This window comes from Papaver somniferum, chromosome 9, assembly GCF_003573695.1.
Source record: "Papaver somniferum cultivar HN1 chromosome 9, ASM357369v1, whole genome shotgun sequence".
Lineage (NCBI taxonomy): Eukaryota > Viridiplantae > Streptophyta > Magnoliopsida > Ranunculales > Papaveraceae > Papaver > Papaver somniferum.
The window spans coordinates 11,718,485-11,741,542 of record NC_039366.1 but is presented as its reverse complement, the minus strand read 5'-3'; the positions used below and the strand labels follow the sequence as shown (position 1 = coordinate 11,741,542).

At 35.2% G+C, this 23,058-nt stretch overlaps 1 protein-coding gene across 1 annotated transcript; it reads left to right on the top strand.

The window, feature by feature from the left end:
- Positions 1-20,769: 20,769 nt before the first annotated feature.
- On the top strand, positions 20,770-22,671 carry LOC113310895 (histone H2A-like). The gene is made up of 2 exons (XM_026559714.1): positions 20,770-21,114; positions 22,237-22,671. Exons 1-2 carry the CDS (start codon positions 20,902-20,904, stop codon positions 22,486-22,488), a joined length of 465 nt encoding a protein of 154 aa, XP_026415499.1. The 5' UTR covers positions 20,770-20,901; the 3' UTR covers positions 22,489-22,671.
- Positions 22,672-23,058: the final 387 nt, after the last annotated feature.

The following is a 23,058-nucleotide window of genomic DNA, read 5'->3' as shown; positions in this document are numbered from 1 at the left end:
GTTTTTCTTTCAAACTATGAGTGATCATCATCATACAGCAGAACTTTAAATATCTCAGAACTGCTTAGATTTACGACACAAACTTAAATCTATCATGTTGGAAAACATAATAGATACATAAATATTTATATGATAGTATTTTATGGATTTGTACATGGAGTGGATGTTGAACACCCATCTCTAAAGAAAAGGAAGTGAATAATTTGTTGGTGTAGCTACAAGACAATTTTTATAATTTTACTCTTACAAGCTTTCCAACCTCAAATATACTGAAAAGATAACATATCAAATCCTTACCGCACTGACGTCTCTCTAGTCTCTGCAATCATATCAAATCCTTACCACACTGAGTCCAGCTTTATGATGATAATATATGCTGTATCTGTATGTAAACAGGAAGGTGAAGCCAACTGTAAATGTAGGGTGCAAACAATAGGGATCTTTTGCTTCTGTTACAAAAGTCAGAGTTCACTTTTTCGATTTACTTCATACAAGGCACTTAAGTAATTCACTCTGAGCATCATTTGGACTAGCAGGGGACAGATACTAGGCACCATAAACAACCCATCAGGTGTTGTTTATCCTCGCGTTTTTAGGGGCCACTCAAAAGGATTTAGGGGCCAACAATAAAACAAAAAAGGTCAACCAAAGGGAAAATGTAGCCAGCCCTTATCTCGCGCAATTCGTAATGGCAAAATTACCCTTATATATTCGGAGGATATGATAACATTTTTATCCTCCGATTTCAATCAGAAGCCAAAATATTACCCAGACTTCCGATTGTAGTCGGTGCAGTATTAGAATGATTTATGTTTCATTTTTTCCATTTCTTTTTCATTTTTGAGTTGTTAGAGTTATAGAGAAGAAGGTGAAGGAAAAAAGGGAAAACCCATTTTATCACTACAAAAATGGATGGATATGAAGAAGAAGGTGAGAATCATGGCGAAGACGATTTGGGGTATATGTTGAATGATCCAAACTTTTGTGGAGAGGAAAACCTAGACGACCCTTTCATGGAAGAAAATGGAGAATCTCCTGATATTGAAGCTAACGATGCATGTAAAACACAGGTATTGTGTTAAGAAACTCAAATACTCGATTTGCATACGTTTGTGTGCTGTTGTAAACAAGAAAAACCGATTATTGCATGCATTGAATGCCATGAACTACCCAGATTCGGTAGACAATTTCTCGAATAAACTTACGAATATAACACACAGAGTACCAAATATGTATATTCGGTAGTTCCAAGATAGTAGTTTACTGCCGAATATGAGAAAAAATCCCAAACTGGTTTTCCAAAAAAAATCTACATTCGGTAGTTATGTAGAGTTATTTTACCCCCGAATGGCCCCAAAAACGAATTCCTCAAAAAATTTCAAAACTCAATATTCTTATCCTTTACAATCGGTAATAGTTTAACATTATTTGACTACCGAATATAACAGTGGCCTCAAAATAAAATTTCCGAAAACTTGAAAATGGGATGTTTATCGATTAAAGTTATCTCCCGGTTATTTATATTCGGCTGTTTTACTATATATTTTAGCTTCCGATTATATCATTTTTTGCACTCAGTAAACTGTGTACATTCATTTGCATAAATCGGGTGTTTTGGGTAACCGATAGAATTCCGAATATAGTATATTCGGAAGTTTGACTTATTTAATAACCTCCGATTATTGTATAATAATTTGTTGCTTTCATATGCAGGCCGTTGAAGAGTTTGTTGATGATTTTTATTTGAGGCCCGACACTTCCCTATACTATGCAAACGATTTGGTATACTCATTACTACTTCTTTTTTTTTCAAAATATATATGTTAAATGGTTATGCTTATTAGATTTGTTTTGTTTTATGCACGTTTAGACATTTGGAAGTAAGAAGGAGGCAAAGGAATGGCTTATGAACAAGGCAAAAGATAACATGTGCGTGGTAGTTCAAAATAATCATGTTAGTGACACTCTATTTGAAATGATTTGTGAGCGAGGTGGGACGCGAAAGAGTCACGAGGGAAAGAATAGTAAGTACGTACGAAAGACGAATAGGAAATACCGAAGCAATACCAAGAAGATAGGATTCCCATTTAAGATTGTCTTCTATAATCCCGATGGTATTAAAGGTAAAGAGTATAAAATGTATAAAGTTGATAACGGTTGTCACAACCATGATGATCCGTTGGATTTAATTGGACATGTAATGGTTGACAAGTTAAAACCACATCAAATGCAGACGGTGAGGTCTATGCGGATCCAAAAAGCGAGTGCGATCTTAAGTAAAATAAAGGCGGACGACCCCGACAACTTGTCTTCTTTGTCTACAATTAAGTCGGCCCTAGCTACGATCAAAAGGACTGAATGGGATGGTAGAAGAGTCATGCAACAATCGGAGTGGTTAGCGGAGTTCAAATTTTGAACTTGCAATAATCAGAAGTCAACTCAGTTACCCAAACTTCCGAATATGGGTTGTCTAACCTTGAATATTGGCCCTTGGAACCACTTAGAGCCATGGCATGGTTTGTTTGAACTTGTATTATTCGGAGGATAATTTTTTTTGTAAAGTCCCGAATGTACGATGGCCCAAAAATCAGAATTTGGTAAAAACTGATATTTTTCAAATTTTGAACTTGCAATAATCGGAAGTCAACTCAGTTACCCAAGCTTCTGAATATGGGTTGTCTAACCTTCTATATTGACCCATGGAACCACCTAGAGCCATGGCATGGTTTGTTTTAAACTTGTAATATTCGGAGGATAATTCTTTTTTGTAAAGTCCCGAATGTACGATGGCCCAAAAATCAGAATTTGGGAAAAACTGATACTTTTCAAATTTTGAACTTGCAATAATCGGAAGTCAACTCAGTTACCCAAACTTCCGAATATGGGTTGTCTAACCTTCTATATTGTCCCTTGGAACCACCTAGAGCCATGGCATGGTTTGTTTTGAACTTGTAATATTCGAAGGATAATTTTTTTTTGTAAAGTCCCGAATGTACGATGGCCAAAAAATCAGAATTTGGGAAAAACTGATACTTTTCAAATTTTGAACTTGCAATAATCGGAAGTCAACTCAGTTACCCAAACTTCCGAATATGGGTTGTCTAACCTTCAATATTGGCCCTTGTAAAGTCCCGAATGTAAAACACAAATCATTGTCATTTATCTGCTCTTCTTTACTTTACGACCGTGACTACCTGTCAGTCCTGCACGACCACGGGTTTGAGCACCTTCAGTTGGAGCAACTTCAGTTGGAGCACCTTCAGCGCTCGATGAAGCTCTAGTTCTTTTACCCGTCTTTGATACTGCCACCTTGGGCGGATGCCTCTTCGTGACTTTCTCCCCAAACTGGGCAGCATAATCTTCGTTATCCATATTATCAACTAGGTCTCTAGCCTCTTTGATCTTCTCAGCTGGAATGGGATCTCCGCTCTTCAGGCATGCATTTAGCATTTTGGAAACACGCTTGAACATATTCACCTGTTTTTTATATGTAATGACATAACATCAAACGGTAATTACCTAAGATTTATAGGAACAATATAAAATGAACAAAAATATAAGAAAATGCACCAGTCTATCATAACCAGCTGGTTTGTCTTTGATGATAGAATTATAACTTGAACCCACCGCAATAGTGTTGGATTTGATTTCACGGATAACCAAAGGATGTGATACGTTGTTATACCAACTCATATAGCCTGGAGAATTTTCATCACCTCGGGTGGTTCGTCTACCAGTGTTGATAATGAAGTCATTCCTCTTATCCCAATTATCAAGAACAGTAGGAGGGTCTTTGTGAACAATCGTGAGATTTTCACCACTAGAAGAGCACAACTCCAACTCCAATTTGTAGTAATCCTCCATTTCCTCCACAGGTTGATGTTGTATATACCCGTGTTGTCGCATCACCCTAGAGGGGTTATACATCACATATCCTGTGGGGTGCCACAATGGTCCAAAATAAAGGGACAAATCCGACTGAACATTTATATGCCCACTTGCTCGATCTTCCTTGTATGGATCAAAGCATACGTCCGAGGCCTTCAATTGGTCCAAAATCTCCCTCATGCGAATCAACTGCTGCTCTTTTTTCCTAGAACGTTTGTCTTCAAATATATACTTTGTTCCTCTAGGAGTACCTTTGCACCACCCCGGGTTCTCTCCGGCCAACTTCAGGATAGGGAAGTGGTCATAGATCCATGCATATATACATAAGAAACCAAGTTTTAGTAAATAGATTGTGTATATTCGGTAGTAATTTCCAAACATTATTTCCGATTATATATAAAACTAAGTACCTATCCACCGAATAACCAACATTCGGAAATAGATATGGATCATTTCCTAACGAATATGCGTCATTTGGAGTTCAGTAACCTATAGTTTTTCTGGCCTGTATATTCGGTTCTAATATCAAAAGAGTATTTCCGATTATATATAATCGGGAGACAAAATAAGTACCTATCCACCGAATAACCAACATTCGTAAAAGAGATGGATCATTTCCTACCGAATATGCGTCATTTGGAGTTCAGTAACCTATAATACTTTGGCCTATATATTCGGCAGTAACTCCCCAAGACTAAACTCCGATTCCAAACAATCGTAAGTAAAACTAAGTAACATGTTATCGAATAACCTACATTCGGAAGTTAACAATGTAGATATCCTACTTATATGCATAGTTTGGAGTTATGAATATGCATCATATGTATTGTCTACCGAATAACTATAGAGTGAGTTATAGAGTTAAAGAAAAAACCTGCAATAGAGCCACGTTCCCGGCAACTTGGAAGGTTCCTAACCTCGAAGCCTTTCTCAACTCTTCCATCAAGAATGCTAGGCATGCCGTGCCCCAAGAATAGTCACCGACTTCATGAAGAGGATCCAAAAGTTGTATAAGGTTGGCGTCGATCCGGTTGCCAGAAGTATTGGGGAATATGACACATCCTAATACACAAAGGAGATATGCGGTGGCAGCGTGGTTCACTTGCTCATCAGTTAACGTTCCATTCTTTTCCTTCTCCAAGGTGCCTCGGAACATATTCATCAAAGCTGTAATGTCGATCTGTCTTGTTCTGTAACTTGCATGCCTCCTAAACTCTGCTGTTGTTGTCTCTTCATCCCAACCTAAGCACTTTTTAGTGAGAGCATAAAGTTGTGCCCAACTTAACTGCTTTGCGTAGTTAAACTTCACAGCTGCGCCTTGATCGGGAAGGTTAAGAATTTGCACAACATCATCCGGGGTAATCGTCATCTCCCCAAACGGCATATGGAAAGTATCGGTCTCAGGATACATTCTCTCCACGAACGCCGATATGGCCACACAATCATGTTCCAACAATGAATTCTCGGCGGGATTAGCTAACCCCGAGTTGGCAACAATTGACTTGAACCTTTCACATTCACCGGGTAAAGGCCACGCAAGCATTTTTGTTGGTGCGGCGGTAGGTTTGAGTAGACGGACCGCATCTTGATGATCCTATTAAAGTACATAAAAAAATCCTTAATACAAATATTACGATATAACACATAGACAATACATTAATAAAAAATAGTAATTTTATTACCTCGGTTTCGTATATTTCTCTGGCCCATGAGTCTTTGTATCCAAATAGCAATTTTCCTCCATCCGCCGGTAGCCCAAGGATTGTGCCTGATGGAATACCCTTCTTCTTCAAGTGCTGAGGGACAAGATGTGATGCTTTCTTATCAATATCCTTCTTTACACCATCTTTTCCTTTTTTGGCTTTTTGGGTACCACTTGGTTGTCCTTCTTCTTCTACTCTTGGCACTGGATCAACTGGTTCAATTTCATGGTGGGGTGTAACCTGTGGAGCAGTTGGTTCTGCACTTTGTTGAGCGGCTTGTTCAACACTTGGTTGCACCCCTTGTTCACTGCCTTGTTGTTCTACACTTTGTTCAGCACTTGGTTGCACTCCTTGTTGACTGCTTTGTTCTTGTAAGATTTATTGAGCACTTGAATTATCTTTGGCACTCCTTTCCCTCCTTGTTTACTTTCTTCCTCCTTTCTCGACTTTGTCTAAACAACAAAGAAAGGAACAATATTTACAAACTATACAATCGGAAGACAAAGTATGGAAATATAACCCGAATGTACACATTCGGACGTAAGAAGACACATACTGTTCCCGAATACAAAACAATCGAAAGCTAACTAAACATATTTACAACCGAATAGGCATCAATTGGAGTTCAGAAGCTCTAAATTTTTCATCCTACACAATCGGAAGACAAAGTACACAACTATAACCCGAATGAACAAATTCGGAAGTAACAAGACACATATTTTTCCCGAATGAAAAACAATCGGAATATATTTAAACATGTTTACAACCGAATATTCATAAACTGGAGTTCAGAAACTCTAAAATTTTATCCTACACAATCGGAGGTATAAAACATTATATTGTCTTCCGAATAAATACTGGCCCCAAAATGGGATTTTTCCTATATCAGAAATTTTGAGATTTTTTCAATATATATATATTCGGTAGTAAGTGTACTTCCGAATACTGTGTGTCTACTTAAATATATTCGGGAGCCAAAAAATTCATTAAACTACCGATTATTACCAGTTTGTATCCAGGACGATATGGCCAACAATATTCGGCCGATAACCATAAAATATTTCTCCCGAATACTGTCGATGTTCTTGAGAAATGAAGAACACGACTACATTCGGAAGTAAATAAGCATGAATATCGCCCGAATCTGGATAAATAACCGAAAACCCTAGAAATTATTTTTCTCGATTCGTCGAATTAAAGCGAAATAAACCCCAAAAATGATAGATTCTTACCTAATTGGGGCCATTTGAAGTTGACGAAGTGTTTGACTATCGGAATCGCCACCACCGACTACATCGACGAGTACTTCTTCTTCGTGTTCTTCTTCATTTGTAGCAACAATTTCTTTATTTCTTGCTAAAATCCCAATCTTTGGATCGATACCCCGAGCAACGTTTTTGGTTCTAGGTCTGTGGGTTTCATTTCCCTTATCCATTGTTTTATAAATGAATCGACGATGTTTTGATTTTACGATTCGCAGCGATGTTTCGGTTGAACACAAGAACGAGGGAAAGTTTTTTTTTCTTCCACAATCGGAAGATAATATGAAACTGGAAGAAGAAGAGTTGAAATGAGTAGAATTTTTTTTGATTTGATTTTTATACAGTTTTACCAGAAGGGCATTTATATAACTTCAATATCATATAGGGTACCCCTTAACTAGAGTCTTTGGCTGGGTATAAATTGATGGCCCCTAAATCCTTTCGGGTGGCCCCTAAAAACGCGAGGTTGTTTATGGTGGCTCCAGACCCATCTGATCTCTACCATTGTTCTGGAGTTACAGGGGACAAAACCAAGCCTTAATTTTGCTGGGAGGTTAAATTACAGTTGCCAGCGCTATCCTCTGACTCTAAAGTGGCTTTAACCTATCCTAGAAGACATTAGGAGACTGTAATTTATTGGTGTGCATTACCTATAGGGTAACATCATCAAGTTGTTGCTTCAATTTAATAATTTTAATATTTATTTGAGTTTTCTTGTGAATTTTTTGAGAACGTTGTTTGATCTTTGAGAACCTAATTTTTTTTTGAGCAATCACGTAGAGGTGTCGTTTCGTCAAGTTCTTCGGTCGGTCCTCCTACTGTGGCAACGGTTGTACTAGTAAAATAAAAGAGAAGAGGGGAATAACAATTTAATTTAACTATGTTTCCCCCCAAAAAATTAGATGGACCCTGTTTATACAAGGAAAAATGACCAAGGTGTTGTAGGGCTTGTAGCCCATGGATGTGCGGCCCAATATAGTGTCTAAGGTCTTATTCTTATTTGTATATAAAGGAATATATGGATGTAACACAGTTGATTCTAATTAATAGAAACTTTCCTCTGCCTCTTTATCTTCCTCATATTTCCACTGCAATACGTTATCACGCACGAGCTCACCAATTGGATTTTTTTTTCCTGCAAACATCTCCGTCGTCATTGGATTTATACTTCTCTTCTTGGATTGAATAGCTAAGGTGGACGCAATAATTCGATTCAACCGAGAACGATTCCATGGGATTTGTTTTGGATTCTCGATCCAAATGACTAGGTATGCTTGAACATTTTTCTTTTCATTAGTACACATCAGACGTCAATACATGAAAAAGTTACTTATGATCCTATGTGTCTGCCATAAAGAATTGTTACATCAATTTATCGTTGACTATCATCTATATTCATATGTAAAAAATAAATAAATTATGCTCTTGTATGCTCCTCTTGTCTGTTTTTTGATGCGCTCTTGATGTTCATATGTGTGATCTGTTTTGATGTTAATGTTTTGTTTTGCTATTGATTAATATTATAATATATATATCCACCATCTGATTTGTCCTATCAGGCTATGCTCATGTAGTATTTTTTTCTATTCTTACATGACTGTCTTATATAATGATAATTTTTTGTATAAAAATAAAAATTGATTGATATGCTTGTGATTGCGCGAATCATAGCATTTTGTCTTTCAAAAAAATATATATATATGTAATTAATTTAAATAAATAAATGTTTGCTTTATGTTTATTTGTGTGTGCCATCACATGCATGTTTGTCAGTTTTATTTTAGGGATTTATTTTATAGTTTTATGATCATTGATTACTATTGATGCGTATATTATGCAGTAATTTTTGTTGCATACCATAATTGTTTGTTTGTATGAAGTTCTATGAACCATAAAGTGTATTTGCTTTCTTTTTATATCTCGATTGTCGTAATATGTTATAACTAACTTTCCTATTTTTACACCCATGATACTATATTATTATTAATATTTAATTTAATTTATTTGATTTTTTTTATGTTGTTATGTGTGAATATTATGTGTCATTATTTTGATTGTATATATGCTAGCTATTAAATTTGTGAAGGCTGATTAATTTGATTTACATTGTGTTTATACTAATTTGCCCCATGTGTATGCATATATTATCCCATATCCGATTGAGTGAAAAATTTATATATATTATAATATATCCGTATAATATATATTCTTGTTCATATTCATATGTTTGGGCGTAAAACTTGATTTGAATTTGATCATGATTTTCTCTATGGGTCGGTTTATGATTGTCGTCGCTGTAATTCTCTGGGAAACGAGGAGAAAAAGGAAAGCCAACCCGGCCCGGTCCAACCCGGCTCATCCAACTCGGTTCGCTTTAATCCGGTCCATCCAACTCGGTTCGGCTCAACCCGGTCCATCCAACTCGTTTAAGCCCTGTTCCAGAGCGTGTCTTGTTCTATTATGTTTTTGGGTTGTGCCCGACCAAGCGCGTTCTGGATTTATGTATATACGGTGGGAACCAAATTTTAAGGTATGTAACTATAACGCGAGTTTTTATATGCTAGGCTTATTTACTCGCTAGGCTCATTTATTTTATTTTATTTGAGAATATGCCTAGTTTTGTTAATTTTTGTCTTAAAATAAGTCAACAACATATAAACGGTCAATTTAAATTATTTTTATTGATCTCAATCATTAAGAATTTTGGCCATAATGTTATTTGTTCTCTTGAATATGATATTGGTTATAGTTGAATGGTGTCTTTTGTTTAATTGGTTGTACCAACTCAATTCCAATGTATTTATTTGGGATTTAGAAATACTTGAACATCATTATTGTGTACTTGATATTTTCTTCCCAAATTTGAAATGTTCCGTGGGATACAATCCACTGGCTCGACTATTAAGAGTCGGTATTTTCAAAAGATACATTGCAAGTAAAATCACATGTATTCCAAATTTTTTGTGGAAGAACTCACAAATTTTTTGTGGAAGAAAATTTCCATTTCTCTACTTAATCCATGATACTAACGAAATAGTATATGTTGAAGTGTGACAATAAGAGAATTACCTTTAATAATATACTCAACCTAAAGTAAGTGGTTGACATGTGTAGTGAGATTGTCTTGGCCTATTGAGATAACGAAATTTCTCAAATTAAGCTATATGTAGCAAAATTGAAAATGGAAAGAAACCCGAAGTAATAAGGGTTAGACGTAATGACTCATATAAAGCACATGAAAAGGGACATATATATCATGAGACAAAGATGTATTTTTTCCCAGTAGTAATGACACCAAAGTACAGGTATCAGCTGAATACGGGATGAAGCTAAGATGTAATTCTAACTCCCATCATAAATGAAAGAGTTGGAGATGCACCTGGTCAGAGGTGTTGATATATACAATGTAATGTGTATCATTGCAGCAACCAATTTTCACATCAACTTTAATGGAAACAAGAACTTGTCGGGCCAATTGACTACCATATTCAGTTGAACTAGATCCAATATTTGAACATATGGAATGAAAACACGAGACATAAATTCTCTAAAGCACTTGAGATATATTGGATGAAATGTAATATATATACTCAGTCTAAAGTACTTGAGTTGAACCAACTTTTATTACGTAATAAGGCCACACCACTTATTCAAACTCTCAATACCCAAATGTCTAACTCATAGTTGTTTTTCTTTTACTAGATTAAGGAATTTAAACTAGTTGTTGAACTATTTCCTTATAATGTGACTACGAGGATTGGATCATCGAAGGCAACACTATTCAAAATTTGTTTTCGAGATAGAACAAAGACGTCACAAATCTCTACATATACCGAGAGATAATCACAGCTTGTTAAATTCCAAAGAAATCCATGCTAATGGATATTATGTGGAACCTCACAGTCATGAGAATGTAATTGATTGCATCTTTTATAGTCTCTAATATATTTGGAAGTAAATACACTTTAGAGAAACTAATGAGTCAATTTAATGAAATGTAAATCATTATAGTATTAATTTGGATTATTTAATCCATATCGACTCCGACGATGAAATGTCGGAAATTGACTCATAAAGACTTTGATATAACCATAAAGGAACTTTGGTTGTGACATGATGTTTCGTTTTGAAAGGACTCATACCTACATCACTGTCTTTGAGTGGAGGAGACAACGGGAAAAAGATTAACAGAATGCAAAGTAACGACATATCTCTCAATAATTGTTTTCTAAAGTACTAGATGCACAACCCCGTCCTCCCTCCCATTATGCTTTTAAGCAAGAGAGCATATCATTCATTTTACAAAGTCTTCAGTAAAATAGGATCGAGACCATCCTAAGATGCAAATGGTAAACAATTTATTTTTACAAATAAAACAATTGATATTTAGAAAAATATCCATGCAAAATGCGGATCGTTAAAGTCACTTATGGCCCTCGTGGAATTTTTGACATTTTGGACTAGTTATAATACCCAAGTAACGTTGCGTTTGGAAAACTACTAGCACACATTATACATGTAAGGACTCACCACTCCTTGTAATTGCTAGTGAGAATACATCAAAAGTACTTGATGGTTATTGCATGTTTAATAGGATCAATGTAGAGCATCATATACCCCATGGTCTCGCAAATGCTATCATCAAAGGTTACATATGGTGCCTAAGGCATGGTTATGCGTACAAACCTACCTTTAACTGCTTGGGGAATATTCAATATTACACTCATCTTCACTTATTCGTTTTAGACCCACAATTGGTCAACCATTCTTTGCGTACCAGTTGGTAACTGGATATAAGCCTGACATTTTGTGTTCTTACGCATTTTTGGTTGCACCATATATGTGCCCTTACGACTCCATATCGTACTATGATAGGTCATCGAAATGATTAAGTGATTATGTTGGACAAGAATTTCAAACAATTATCCGCACTTTAAAACCTTTGGCAGGAGATCTCTTACCACTAGATTTGCGGGTTATCACTATAATGAGACAGTCTAGTCTTCCCGTCGTTAGGAGGAGATAAAAAAAAAGTATTTTCTAAGGGAACGACAGGAATTATCGTGGTGTGTTCCCATTGAGTCTCATATTGATTCTTGTACTCCACAAATGTAAATGTGAAGTGAAAGAATAATCGATTTTCAGAATGTACGTACATTGATGTCGCTAAAGTGATGAGATCACACATACCAGCTGCAAACCTACCTGCAAGGTTACAAATCCTCAATAAGGGATATACACCATAGACTAAGGTGTTGCAACTACACTTAGTGGAAGTGTGGTTGAGGACGTGGCTCCATAAAGGAAGTTGGAGAGACCACTTGGTTCGATCAATCCTCATCTAGAAAGAAAGTAGTGAGGAAGGCAAAACTTACTTATATCATCAGAAATCATCTCATAAGATTGTCTCTGAATATGTGCATGAATCAAACTGGAGGACGCTCCAAAGTTTAATGATTCCATAGAACAATGACATCCCAAGTGGATTATGAGAATGTGCACGAGTCAATGGAAAGATCATGCGAGCATATTGATGTTTAATTTCATATACACTTGCTTAAGGAAATAGAGTAAGATGAAATCGAACCAAGCTCCTTGTTGCTTAATTTCAACAAAGTGCATATTTGGCCTATACAATCCAGGTAGAACTTGATTCTTTGACAAATATACAGGTATTTGGTGTGGTAGTGCTAACCAACCAAGTGTAAAGCCTATTGGACATACATGATTAATTTGTTACAATGCATAATGAGAAGAAAGAAGTCTTAAAGTATAATGACTCGCCTTGTGGCGCGAGGTTTCTCACAAAGCCCTGGAATTGTTCTCTTGTAACGAACATTATAGCGTTCCGCTACTTAGTTAGCTTGGTAATTTCCAAATGACTTGAAATGCAACATATATATGTGGTTGTTACGTATCTATGAAAGAATCAAGAGATATAAGATATATACAAAAGTACTTGATAGACTTTTGTTGCCCAAATCAAATGACTCTAAACCACAAACTGCGTTTAGAGTTAGATAGAACGCTCACTTACAGATTCAAGCAATCAGACAGATGTGGTTTATCCGTCTAAGTGGCTATTTGATTTGAAGAGGATAGACAAGTAAGTTATTTTTCCTTGCGTATTCATAAAAAAGTTCCTGATTTGGAATTGTAGTTATTTATGTTCATGGTACAAACATGGTGTGTACTCTTGATGTAATAAGAGACTTAAAAGCTATTTAAAATCCGATTTTGAGATGAAAAATCTAGGAAAAGCTCGATCGAATACTGAGCTTGTGGTATATTATTCCACCAGTTTCCATATGTCTAAAGTTTTCAGGCAATTTAACAAAGACATGCATCCTGATAGAAATCCCATGATTAGTCGAGGTTCAAATGTAATTAAGTAACCATTTCGTCCAAAGGAATATGACGAAGATGTGTTGGGAGATGAAATTCCCATATCTAAGTACAATAGACGCATTGTTGTACTTAGTATAATAATGTACTCGATTAAATTTTACATCCTCAGGGAACTTGTTAGCTAGATATAGCTCCGCGCCAATGCAACGTCATTGAAATGGTATAGTGAATGTAATCATGTACTTAAAAGTAACCATTGACATAAATTTGTTTTATCCCTGCAAAGACATAAAAAGGAATGCTAATGAAAATGCAATCCAAAAGTTGTTGATTATAAAGGAACAATAATCTGTTCTCCAACGAAAGTAATCAGGGGGAGATATGATAGACTACTTTCTAAGTCATTACCAATATTCAGTTTCGAAAAATACATGACTAAAGGAACTGTCTGGAACAACTCTGAAAGTAATTAGGGGGAGATGCCGACATCATAGGGAGGATCCAAGGATATAATGTCGACATATTTTACTTCGAAATTGAAGCTGTGTTGTACTCTTTTCCCTTCGATCGAGAATAGTTTTTCTCAAAGGGTTTTGTCACTCGACAAGGTTTTTAGCGAGACAATACTAAAAAAAACATCAAGTATGTTAAACGTTGCAGACATAAAAATCGCGTTGATATTGCTGAAAATATCTGAATCAAAGAAATGAAATGCGATAGTCTGCTAAGCAACTTAACTTCCAGAATCAACAACAGGGTCTTATAAACATTCAAGTCACTAAAGTAATGTGTGATAATCTCCTTTTGATTTCATTAGACTAATGAAAATTGTTTGACATCATGGGGAGCATGTAATGGTTTGTTGAACTACTTTCCTTTACCGAGGTTGCTTTTTCCCACATGGTTTTGTTACTCGGCAAGGTTTTTAATGAGACAACAACAAACACCGGAAATGTAATCTCCCAGCTAAGGCTATTTCCTTTCGCATGAGGATTTTCTTCCTTAAGAGTTGTAAAAGAACTAGTCAACTTCAACGGAGAAAAGTGATCATCTGCAACAGATCACCTTTAATTGCATATTTCACGTTGTACTCTTTTCCCTTCGTCAAGGTTTTATCCCACTGGGTTTTCCTTGTCAAGGTTTTTAATGAGGCAACATATACGAATCCAACTATGTTCTAAGTTTCCTTAGTATTCTATTATTTTTCTTTAATTAGTTCAGGTTTTATCCATCTAGGTTTTCCTAATGAAGTTTTAACGAGCTAATTATCTTAGACTCATCAATCTTTGAAGATGGTATTGCATGTGATGAACTACATGTAAAGTACGAGACAACATGTGAAGAGTTGTACCAAGGTTTTATCCACTGAGTTTTTCCTTGTCAAAGCTTTAATGAGGAAATTGATTTCGACACAAGTCATCAAGGAGAGGATAACATTTGGAGAACTATACTCGAAGAACTATATGTGAATTTCTACTAGACCGCACAAGGGGGGAGTGTCGTAGGGATTGTAGCCCATGGATGTGCGGCCCATTATAGTATCTAGGGTCTTATTCCTATTTGTATATAAAGGAATATATGGATGTAACACAGTTTATTCTAATTAATAGAATCTTTCCTCTGCCTCTTTATCTTCTCCATATTTTCACTGTAATACAAGGTTAGTTATATCCAATAATGAGGGGAGGAATGTGCACCCCTGATTAAGTGGGGGTGCACATAGATGGAATATATTTTTATGAAAGAATTTTATTTCAAAAATCTCAAACAACTTTTGGTATTAGTATCATCAACATCTTGAATGAAAAAATGCATTCATAAAACAGGTTCTTGAGTGGTGAAATTTACCTAAAACAATCAATGCAGTTGACATTTGTTGTAAAATTAGGATATCAAACAATTCCTTGACATGATGAAGATAGATAAATGATTATCTATCTATTATATAAAGCGAACCCACGTTGCTACAGTACAGTGAAGCTTCAAATTTTGTTTTCCCATTTTCCCCTTAGTCATTTGTTTTCTTCCTGACCTTATATAAATTATTAGGGGGTATTAATGTAATTAGGCATTAAATAAGTGAAAGCCAATTATCCTGAAACAAAAATTACATCAAATCTACAATCAACAGTTCCTCCTGATTATTTGAATATACTTGATCAAATTGATCGACATTAGAAATTGTTCCTCCAGTTATGAGGTTAGTAATACTACCCCCGAATATCCGGCCACGACCATTGTTTTTACCTCTGAAACTACTACCCCGAGAACATTATGAACAGACGAAGCCTATAAAACTTTAGTGAAGGAAAAATAAAGGAGGAAGATGGTGGTGGTAGCAGTGGGGAGGAGAAAGAAAAGAGAAGGCGAAGGACCAAAACAAAAGAATCCCACGGCTATGAATAGAAGTAGACTTAAATACACGAGACAGTGTGAAACAAGTGTCGTGCTATATTTCACAACTCACACGTTGATAAAGGGACTCATTTGGCTCTACTATTTCATCAACAATTGGTAAAGGTAAAATCTGGCATAAAAGCTATCCATTGATCCAAGCACGTGCATATGCACGTGCCGAGACTCTAATTCAAATAAAAGCTTCATTCTATCATCAATTATGGAAATTAATAAAGGAGGTTAAGATTGGGGTTCCAAACCTTTTGGTTTTGGGGGCTTCATAAAATTTTAATATCTAAAAAGTGGATAAGGGCACCTAATGTATATGAAAGTCAAAAATACCCTTACCCAAATCTAACTATTCATAAAAAAAAAAACTAAATGTACTATCTTTTCCTTCTCTTCTCTTTAAAAAATCATGATGAGTGTGATGATCATGATTTCATCATGATGAAGATCATAGAAAAACCTAAATATATTATTTTCTCCTTATCCTTCTCTTCTCATTGATAAATCAAGATATATATGATGATCATTGGAATCTAAATCCATTATCTTCTCCTTCTCTTCTCATTCATAAATCACGATGAAGATGATGATTTTAATCTCTTCATGATTAAGATGATGATCATAAAAAAATAAAAAAAATAAAAACCTTTTATCTCTGCTTTTGATTGGCTAAAACGTCCGATTTAATTAAATTAGGATTAGGAGAAAAAAAATATTTTCTGAAGTTGTTTACGGTTAGGAGTTCTTAATTTCCCAACCATGAATCATATATTACGGATGGGAAAATAGGAGCTCCTAACGGTAACTTAGCTATACGGTTGGGAAAATAAGAAATGATAGCCTTATATAGGTACCGACGGTTAGGATTTCTTCGTCGTATATAAATTCTGATAATCACAAATAAAAACAAACAATTTCGGCTAGGTTTTCTCGGCCGATAACACCTTTTTCGGCTAGGTTTTCCGTGCCGAATAATATACTGTATACTTTTTTCTTTTATATTCAGAACTATTTTTTCGCTATTTTCTGCATATGTTTCTTTATATTATTCTAGGATTTCAAAAATAAATTCCAAAAAATTCCACGTTCTCCTTCGCAAATATAAAAAAGAAATAAAGAAAAAAAAATATTTTCAAAATTTAAATTAGATCATCAAGTTAATTGAATCACTAATTTATAGTAATTAATTTCGTTAATCATCGTAATTAGCAAAAATTCAATTGAGGGTATATTGGGCATTAAAGAAAATAATAGGTCAGGAGATCTTCGCATTCACTACTTCACGGCCAGTGCATTCCTAAAAACTAAGCCGGGTGCAACCCCAATAATAGAATTCTTAATTAATTTTATCATCAACTTCAACAATTAATAAATTTTAACCGTTGATTTTATAGTGCAAGAGATTTCACCTGAATTTCTCGGATATATGCTCTTAACCATAACATAAAATGCAAAGATAACAAAAGACTTTAGCCAAAGTGTTTGTAGTGAATTTAACGGTATAAGTGGTAAACGATAAGACATCATGCATTCTCTTGACTCATCTCTTGCCAATAGAAATTCAGAATGATTTAACTTAGCGAAGCAAATTTAGTTTTATTACTTTTTGAGTATTAAGGAAAACTAGGAAAAATGGTTGGACTATTTATTTGTATAATTTGAAATACAGGCATCTAAGTCTGTGGTAATTTGAAATTTATCCATACAACGAAACAAAGAAAACTGATATCCTTCCGGGATCCGAAGTTGTAAGTTGTCACTATACTCGAAGTACTTTTTTTCTTAGCTACTCAGGGAATGAATACTGGTGTAATAAAATGCATTAAGTGAAAAAGAAAAAACAAGATGATTTTCTTGAAAGATTACCAAAAAATTTCCCAGAAGGTGTTCGAGTTTTACTTATTGAAGACTAGAGTCTTGGCACGTGCATATGCACGTGCTTGGATCAATGGCTAGCATTTATGCCAGATTTACCTTTAACAATTGTTGATGAAATAGTAGAGCCAGAGGAGTCCCTTTATCAACGTGTGAGTTGTGAAATATAGCATGACACGTTCTTCAGACTGCCTCGTGTATTTAAGTCTACTTCTATTCATAGCCGTGGGATTCTTTTGTTTTGGTCCTTCTCCTTCTCTTTTCTTTCTCCTCCGCACTACTACCGCACCGTCTTCCTCCTTTATTTTTCCTTCACTAAATTTTTATAGGCTTCGTCTGTTCATGATGTTCTCGGGGTAGTGGTTTCAGAGGTAAAAACAATGGTCGTGGCCGTATATTCGGCGGTAGTATTACCGACCTCATTACTGGAGGAACAATTTCTCATGTCGATCAATTTGATCAAGTATATTCAAACAATCAGGAGGAACTGTTGATTGTAGATCTGATGTAATTGTTGTTTCAGGATAATTGGCTTTCACTTATTTAATGCCTAATTACATTAATACCCCCAAAAATTTATATAAGGCAAAATGAGCAAACACAATTTACAGCTTCACTGCACTGTAGCAACTTGGGTTCGCTTTATATAATAGATAAATTAGTACGAAATCAATAACCGCATATTATCAAAACTGTTTTAAATTTGTTTCTCCAAAGAAAGATTGGTTTTCATGTTTAAGGTACAAATTCAACCGTTGTCATACGACAATTTCATATGGTAAGTATTTACCGCGACTAAATAATAGGTTTCTTATGTCTTAGACGACATCTTTACATTGATAGCAAATTTTCCGGGTTAAAAGGCCCATTGCCACACATTTGTTTCATCTAATTAAAAAAATTCAATTTACTCCAACATCTTACTCCAAATTTATTTCCTTTTAACATGAGAAGCTTAATTGTGATTTTAGACCACGTTAGTAGGGAGTTATTGTAAATCGACAACTTTGAAATAAAAATTTGAACATTTCTAATATCCAACGAAAAATATACTTGTTGGTTGTTTCCTCGTTTATATATAGTTAATATTCTAATTTGTTTATCAAACATGTTTGATGATCTGGTATGTTAAAAATAAATGAAGCATCACATGAATCTCAGCTTCAAGCCTCCAACCTCCTCACAAATGTTTGCATGAGCAAGAAAAACTTCGTAGATATTTAACAAAAAATATTTAGTAAAAATATACAAGGTATATGAGTTTTTTGTCTCCTTTCCATCTGAATTGAATCAAATCAAATCATTTTTTCTTGATCCTTCTCATCATAAGAAATATACAAGGTAAAAATTGTTTTTTTATTCAATGCGAAGATTATGGTAAAATTATGCACACGGTTAGTGATTTTGTTAAAAACTAAATAAATTGAGTTGTTGGAGTAAACTAAGCAATGTCGTCGCTAAAAAGAGAATATGAGAGAGAATAACTATTGTATCAATTGTTTGGATAATATGGGTTTTGTATCAGATACAACTAATTCTCATACAAACTACAAATATCACCACCCATGATTAAGCAAAGGCACAATAAAAGTTTGTATTATATTCTGTCCATCTAGTCTTCACTAGATCAATTTTTTTTTTTACCATTTTTTGATGCTTGATTTGTTCACTTTTTTCTTAAGCATAAAACCACTTTTAATTAGTCTCTTTCTTATTTTTAATAGTTGTGCTAGACCCTATGAGTTGGTTCCACTGATTGGTTGTCCCGTGTGATCTAAGGGTTAATGTGTTGGTCCAACTGAGCCATGAAATCACGTGCCTAACATGCTACATGCTTCTTTGTACTATGCCAGAGACTGAAGTGTATTATGTTGTACCATGTTAAAGGGCATGATGTGTTGTGTTGTTCCAGGAAAATAACCATAATGCGCCATGCCGGCACACTTAAATATTTTTCATATATTTTGATATTATATGTGTGGTTATAAATCAACATAGTAAAAATAAAATGCCAAAAATTGGTTGGAATAAAGACTATGTTGTGTGATGCTTTATGCATGTTATGATTTAGGGTGATGTGCCGCGCTGTGCTTCGTGTTTATCTGTGTTGTGTTCTTTGGTCCGACATATCACACAAAGCTCGTGTGTTGTGCCGTACTGTGTTTGGTGACATGTTAAACGTGTTGTGCTAAAATTTTAGCATGCTATGATGTTTCATTAAATTGCTTCCACAACCCAGTTTATACCTCTATTGTCTATGAGTATACTCGTTCACCCCAGAATTAGAATGAGCGAATTTTTGAGCTCATGCGTCCCATCTCTAGATAATGCGTAACAACTCGTAGGACCTAACTCATGGAGAGTCTAGCATTTCTGTTTTTTCTAATCAAACTATGGATTAAAAAAGTAAAAATAGGGGTGAGCATTTGGCTCGATATTCGCTAATCCGATTCGGCTCAATCTTATTTTTACGAGTGGGGTACCAGAACAGCTCATCATATATTAGATGTGGTTATAATTTTTGAGATCTAACGTATTTTGGGTTAGGTGTTGATGTTGTCTTAAAAATCTGTTGAACATTTGCACATGGAAGTATCAAAGACAGAGCCAAAGGCTTTTCTTGTTGGGGTTTAATAAACTTTCTTCCATGATTTTATCAAGTAAAACCCATAAATATTCAAATATATTACCCTTCATATTTTCCTCCACGAAATTTAAGAAACCGACACTGAATTCGGAAAGCAAGTGGGATCTAGTGCACCCACTTGTCTCAATTAGCCTTCATCACTCGAAAATATGAGGCTAATTTAGTATTTTTAATACGTATTATACAGTCAACTTATCTCCTCGTCATTTTTTTCTTTTTTGTATCAAAGTTTTATGGCTTGAGTTTGATAGGCAAATTCAAGTAATTTTTCTCTCTTTTTTCTTAACCGGGCATTACTCAAATTATTTTTGTTAGTTTCGTTTTTCTATTCAAAATCTTAAGCATAAAAGAAATCCATTGATCAATGGCCACCAATTTATCAATCCGCAAATCCATTAAGTGAAAAATCATTGGATGTAGATACTAATTACAAATCCATTATTTATTAGATTGGATATAAATGAGGCTAAAACCGGCCCAACCCGTACCATGCTCACCTTGTATTGGCATCCATCTTTGGAGATTGGTTCGAGGATGACGCATAGGACTATCAAAACCGTCCGTTGACCAAAACGATCGAACGGCAATAACATAGTTAGCCCCAAAACCAAAGTGCTGTCAGCACAACTACTATATTAAACTGTCCCGACAACCCAACTGTCATCAGACAACTACATCATCAATCCATATTCCCTTCTCTTTCCCAAATAACCATTTTTACCGGCATCTGAAATTCCGGTAAGAAATTATCCAGATTCCAGCTATATCAACAATGGATGCAACTGGAAAAGTGAAGAAAGGTGCTGGTGGAAGAAAAGGAAATGGTGGTCCAAAGAAGAAATCAGTAACAAGATCTGCTAGAGCTGGTTTACAATTTCCAGTTGGTAGAATTGGTAGGTACTTGAAGAAAGGACGTTATGCTCAACGTATTGGTAGTGGTGCTCCTGTTTATCTTGCTGCTGTTCTTGAATACCTTGCTGCTGAGGTCAATTTCTCCTTTAACTTTTCATTTAGGGAATCTTAGAAAATTTTCATAATTCTTGTCAATTTAGTCTCAATTCAAAGTGGGTTTGGCTGAATTTGTTTGTAATTTGATCTGCATGAAGAAAAATCTGCTAAAAGACACAATTTTTTGTTTAGCTTGAACTTCATTTTGCTCAAAATTTGGTTTTTATGTTTTAGAACTAGGGATTGTTGACTTTCATGAAAACTTGTGAGTTTGTGCTAATTTCAGTATGGGTTTGTGATAAATTTGTGTTTGAAATGATTGCATGAAGAAAAAAAATCTATCGGAAGACATAATTATGTTAGGTTTGAGTTAGATCTAGTACCTGTATCTCCTGGTTTCTGTTCATTTATAGCCTTAATAATTGGGGCTTCTTAAATGGTTGTTTATACCTCATATGGAGGAATCCGATCCGAGTATTTATAGCATAATTTGGGGATAGTTTCATTCTTTTTGGTATAAAATTTGTTCTAATTAGGACATCTTGATGTTTCCTCTGCAGTATAGATTTTGTGCCTAAATCACTGAAACCAACATAGTTGTGTGAAAGACGGAGTTTTATTAGGCAAACGATAGGAAGATTTCTTCTTTCTAGTTGCTTGATGTAGTTATTAATTTTGTGGACATTGAATGGAGATTTCTGAATTGATTTGCTTTTACTCTGGTTTTAGAGGTTTCTTCGCATAAACACTCTTTGGTTCAGAACATGAGTTAAAGTTAAAAATCACCCCTAATTGGTCGTGTTGTTTATTGTTCTGTGATAGTTTGTCTGCACTTCTTAGCTCGATTTCACGCCTCAATTCTTACTTCTGTAACTTAGCTTTTGTAAGAAACTGAACAGGCTTGTTTTTTGGTTCGATTTTTGTAAACATTTAATGGAGTTTTCTGAATTGATTTGCTCCTAAGTTGGTTTAAGAGGGTCCTTCTGGAAAACACTCGTTAAGGTTAAAAAGCATCCCTAATTGGATGTTTTGTTTATGTTCTGTGATGGTTTATCTGCACCTCTTAACTTGAATCCACGCCTTAATTATGCTTATATAATTTGTTTTTTTCGTAAGCATCTGAGCAGGTTTATTTTTTTGGTTTGGATTGGTGCTTTAGGTTCTGGAATTGGCTGGAAATGCATCTATAGATAACAAGAAGAAAACAATCAACCCAAGGCACATTTTGTTGGCAGTGAGGAACGACGAGGAATTGGGAAAGCTTCTAGCAGGTGTTACCATTGCTCATGGAGGAGTCCTGCCAAATATTAACCCAGTCTTATTGCCAAAGAAGTCTGAAAGGTCAACCACAGCTGCATCCAAAGAGCCTAAATCACCAGTCAAAGCCGCCAAGTCTCCTAGGAAGGCTTAAATGTCTGTCGCAGCAAAACAACTATGAAGACAAAATAACCGAAAAATGAAGGGAAAAAAAACTCTGTTCTCTTTGTATGTAATTCTGGGATTCTTTCCCATCTATGTTTATCTGTAGATTCTGCAAGTTTGTTATCTTTGTTTGTATGAATGAAACCACTTGTTTCTCTTGCCCACACTGCTCTCTGCAGTCTGCACCTCAAACTGAAACCATGGGCATGGTAATGTTGTGAAGAATACATGTGGGTTGTAAAGTTTGTGTCAATAACACCAAAATAGGATGAGTCGATACAATCAAATAAGGGTGATGATCACTTCGCAAGATGCAATTATCAAGGGCTCTCAGAGAGGAGTTCAAAAAGTTGGAGGTAAGAATCTATATGTTACTTCTACATGATTCTTTGCTTGTCACAAACATCAAGCAAAGTTGAACAATGACTTATCTATGAAGGGGCAAACAACTAACCAACTTGCCTTTAAATAATTAGGTATTTCATCTGTTTAATTTTTTTTTTCTTACCGAATCACCTTTATTCCAATCACAGTTAAAGTTTCTTCATATGATTAACCT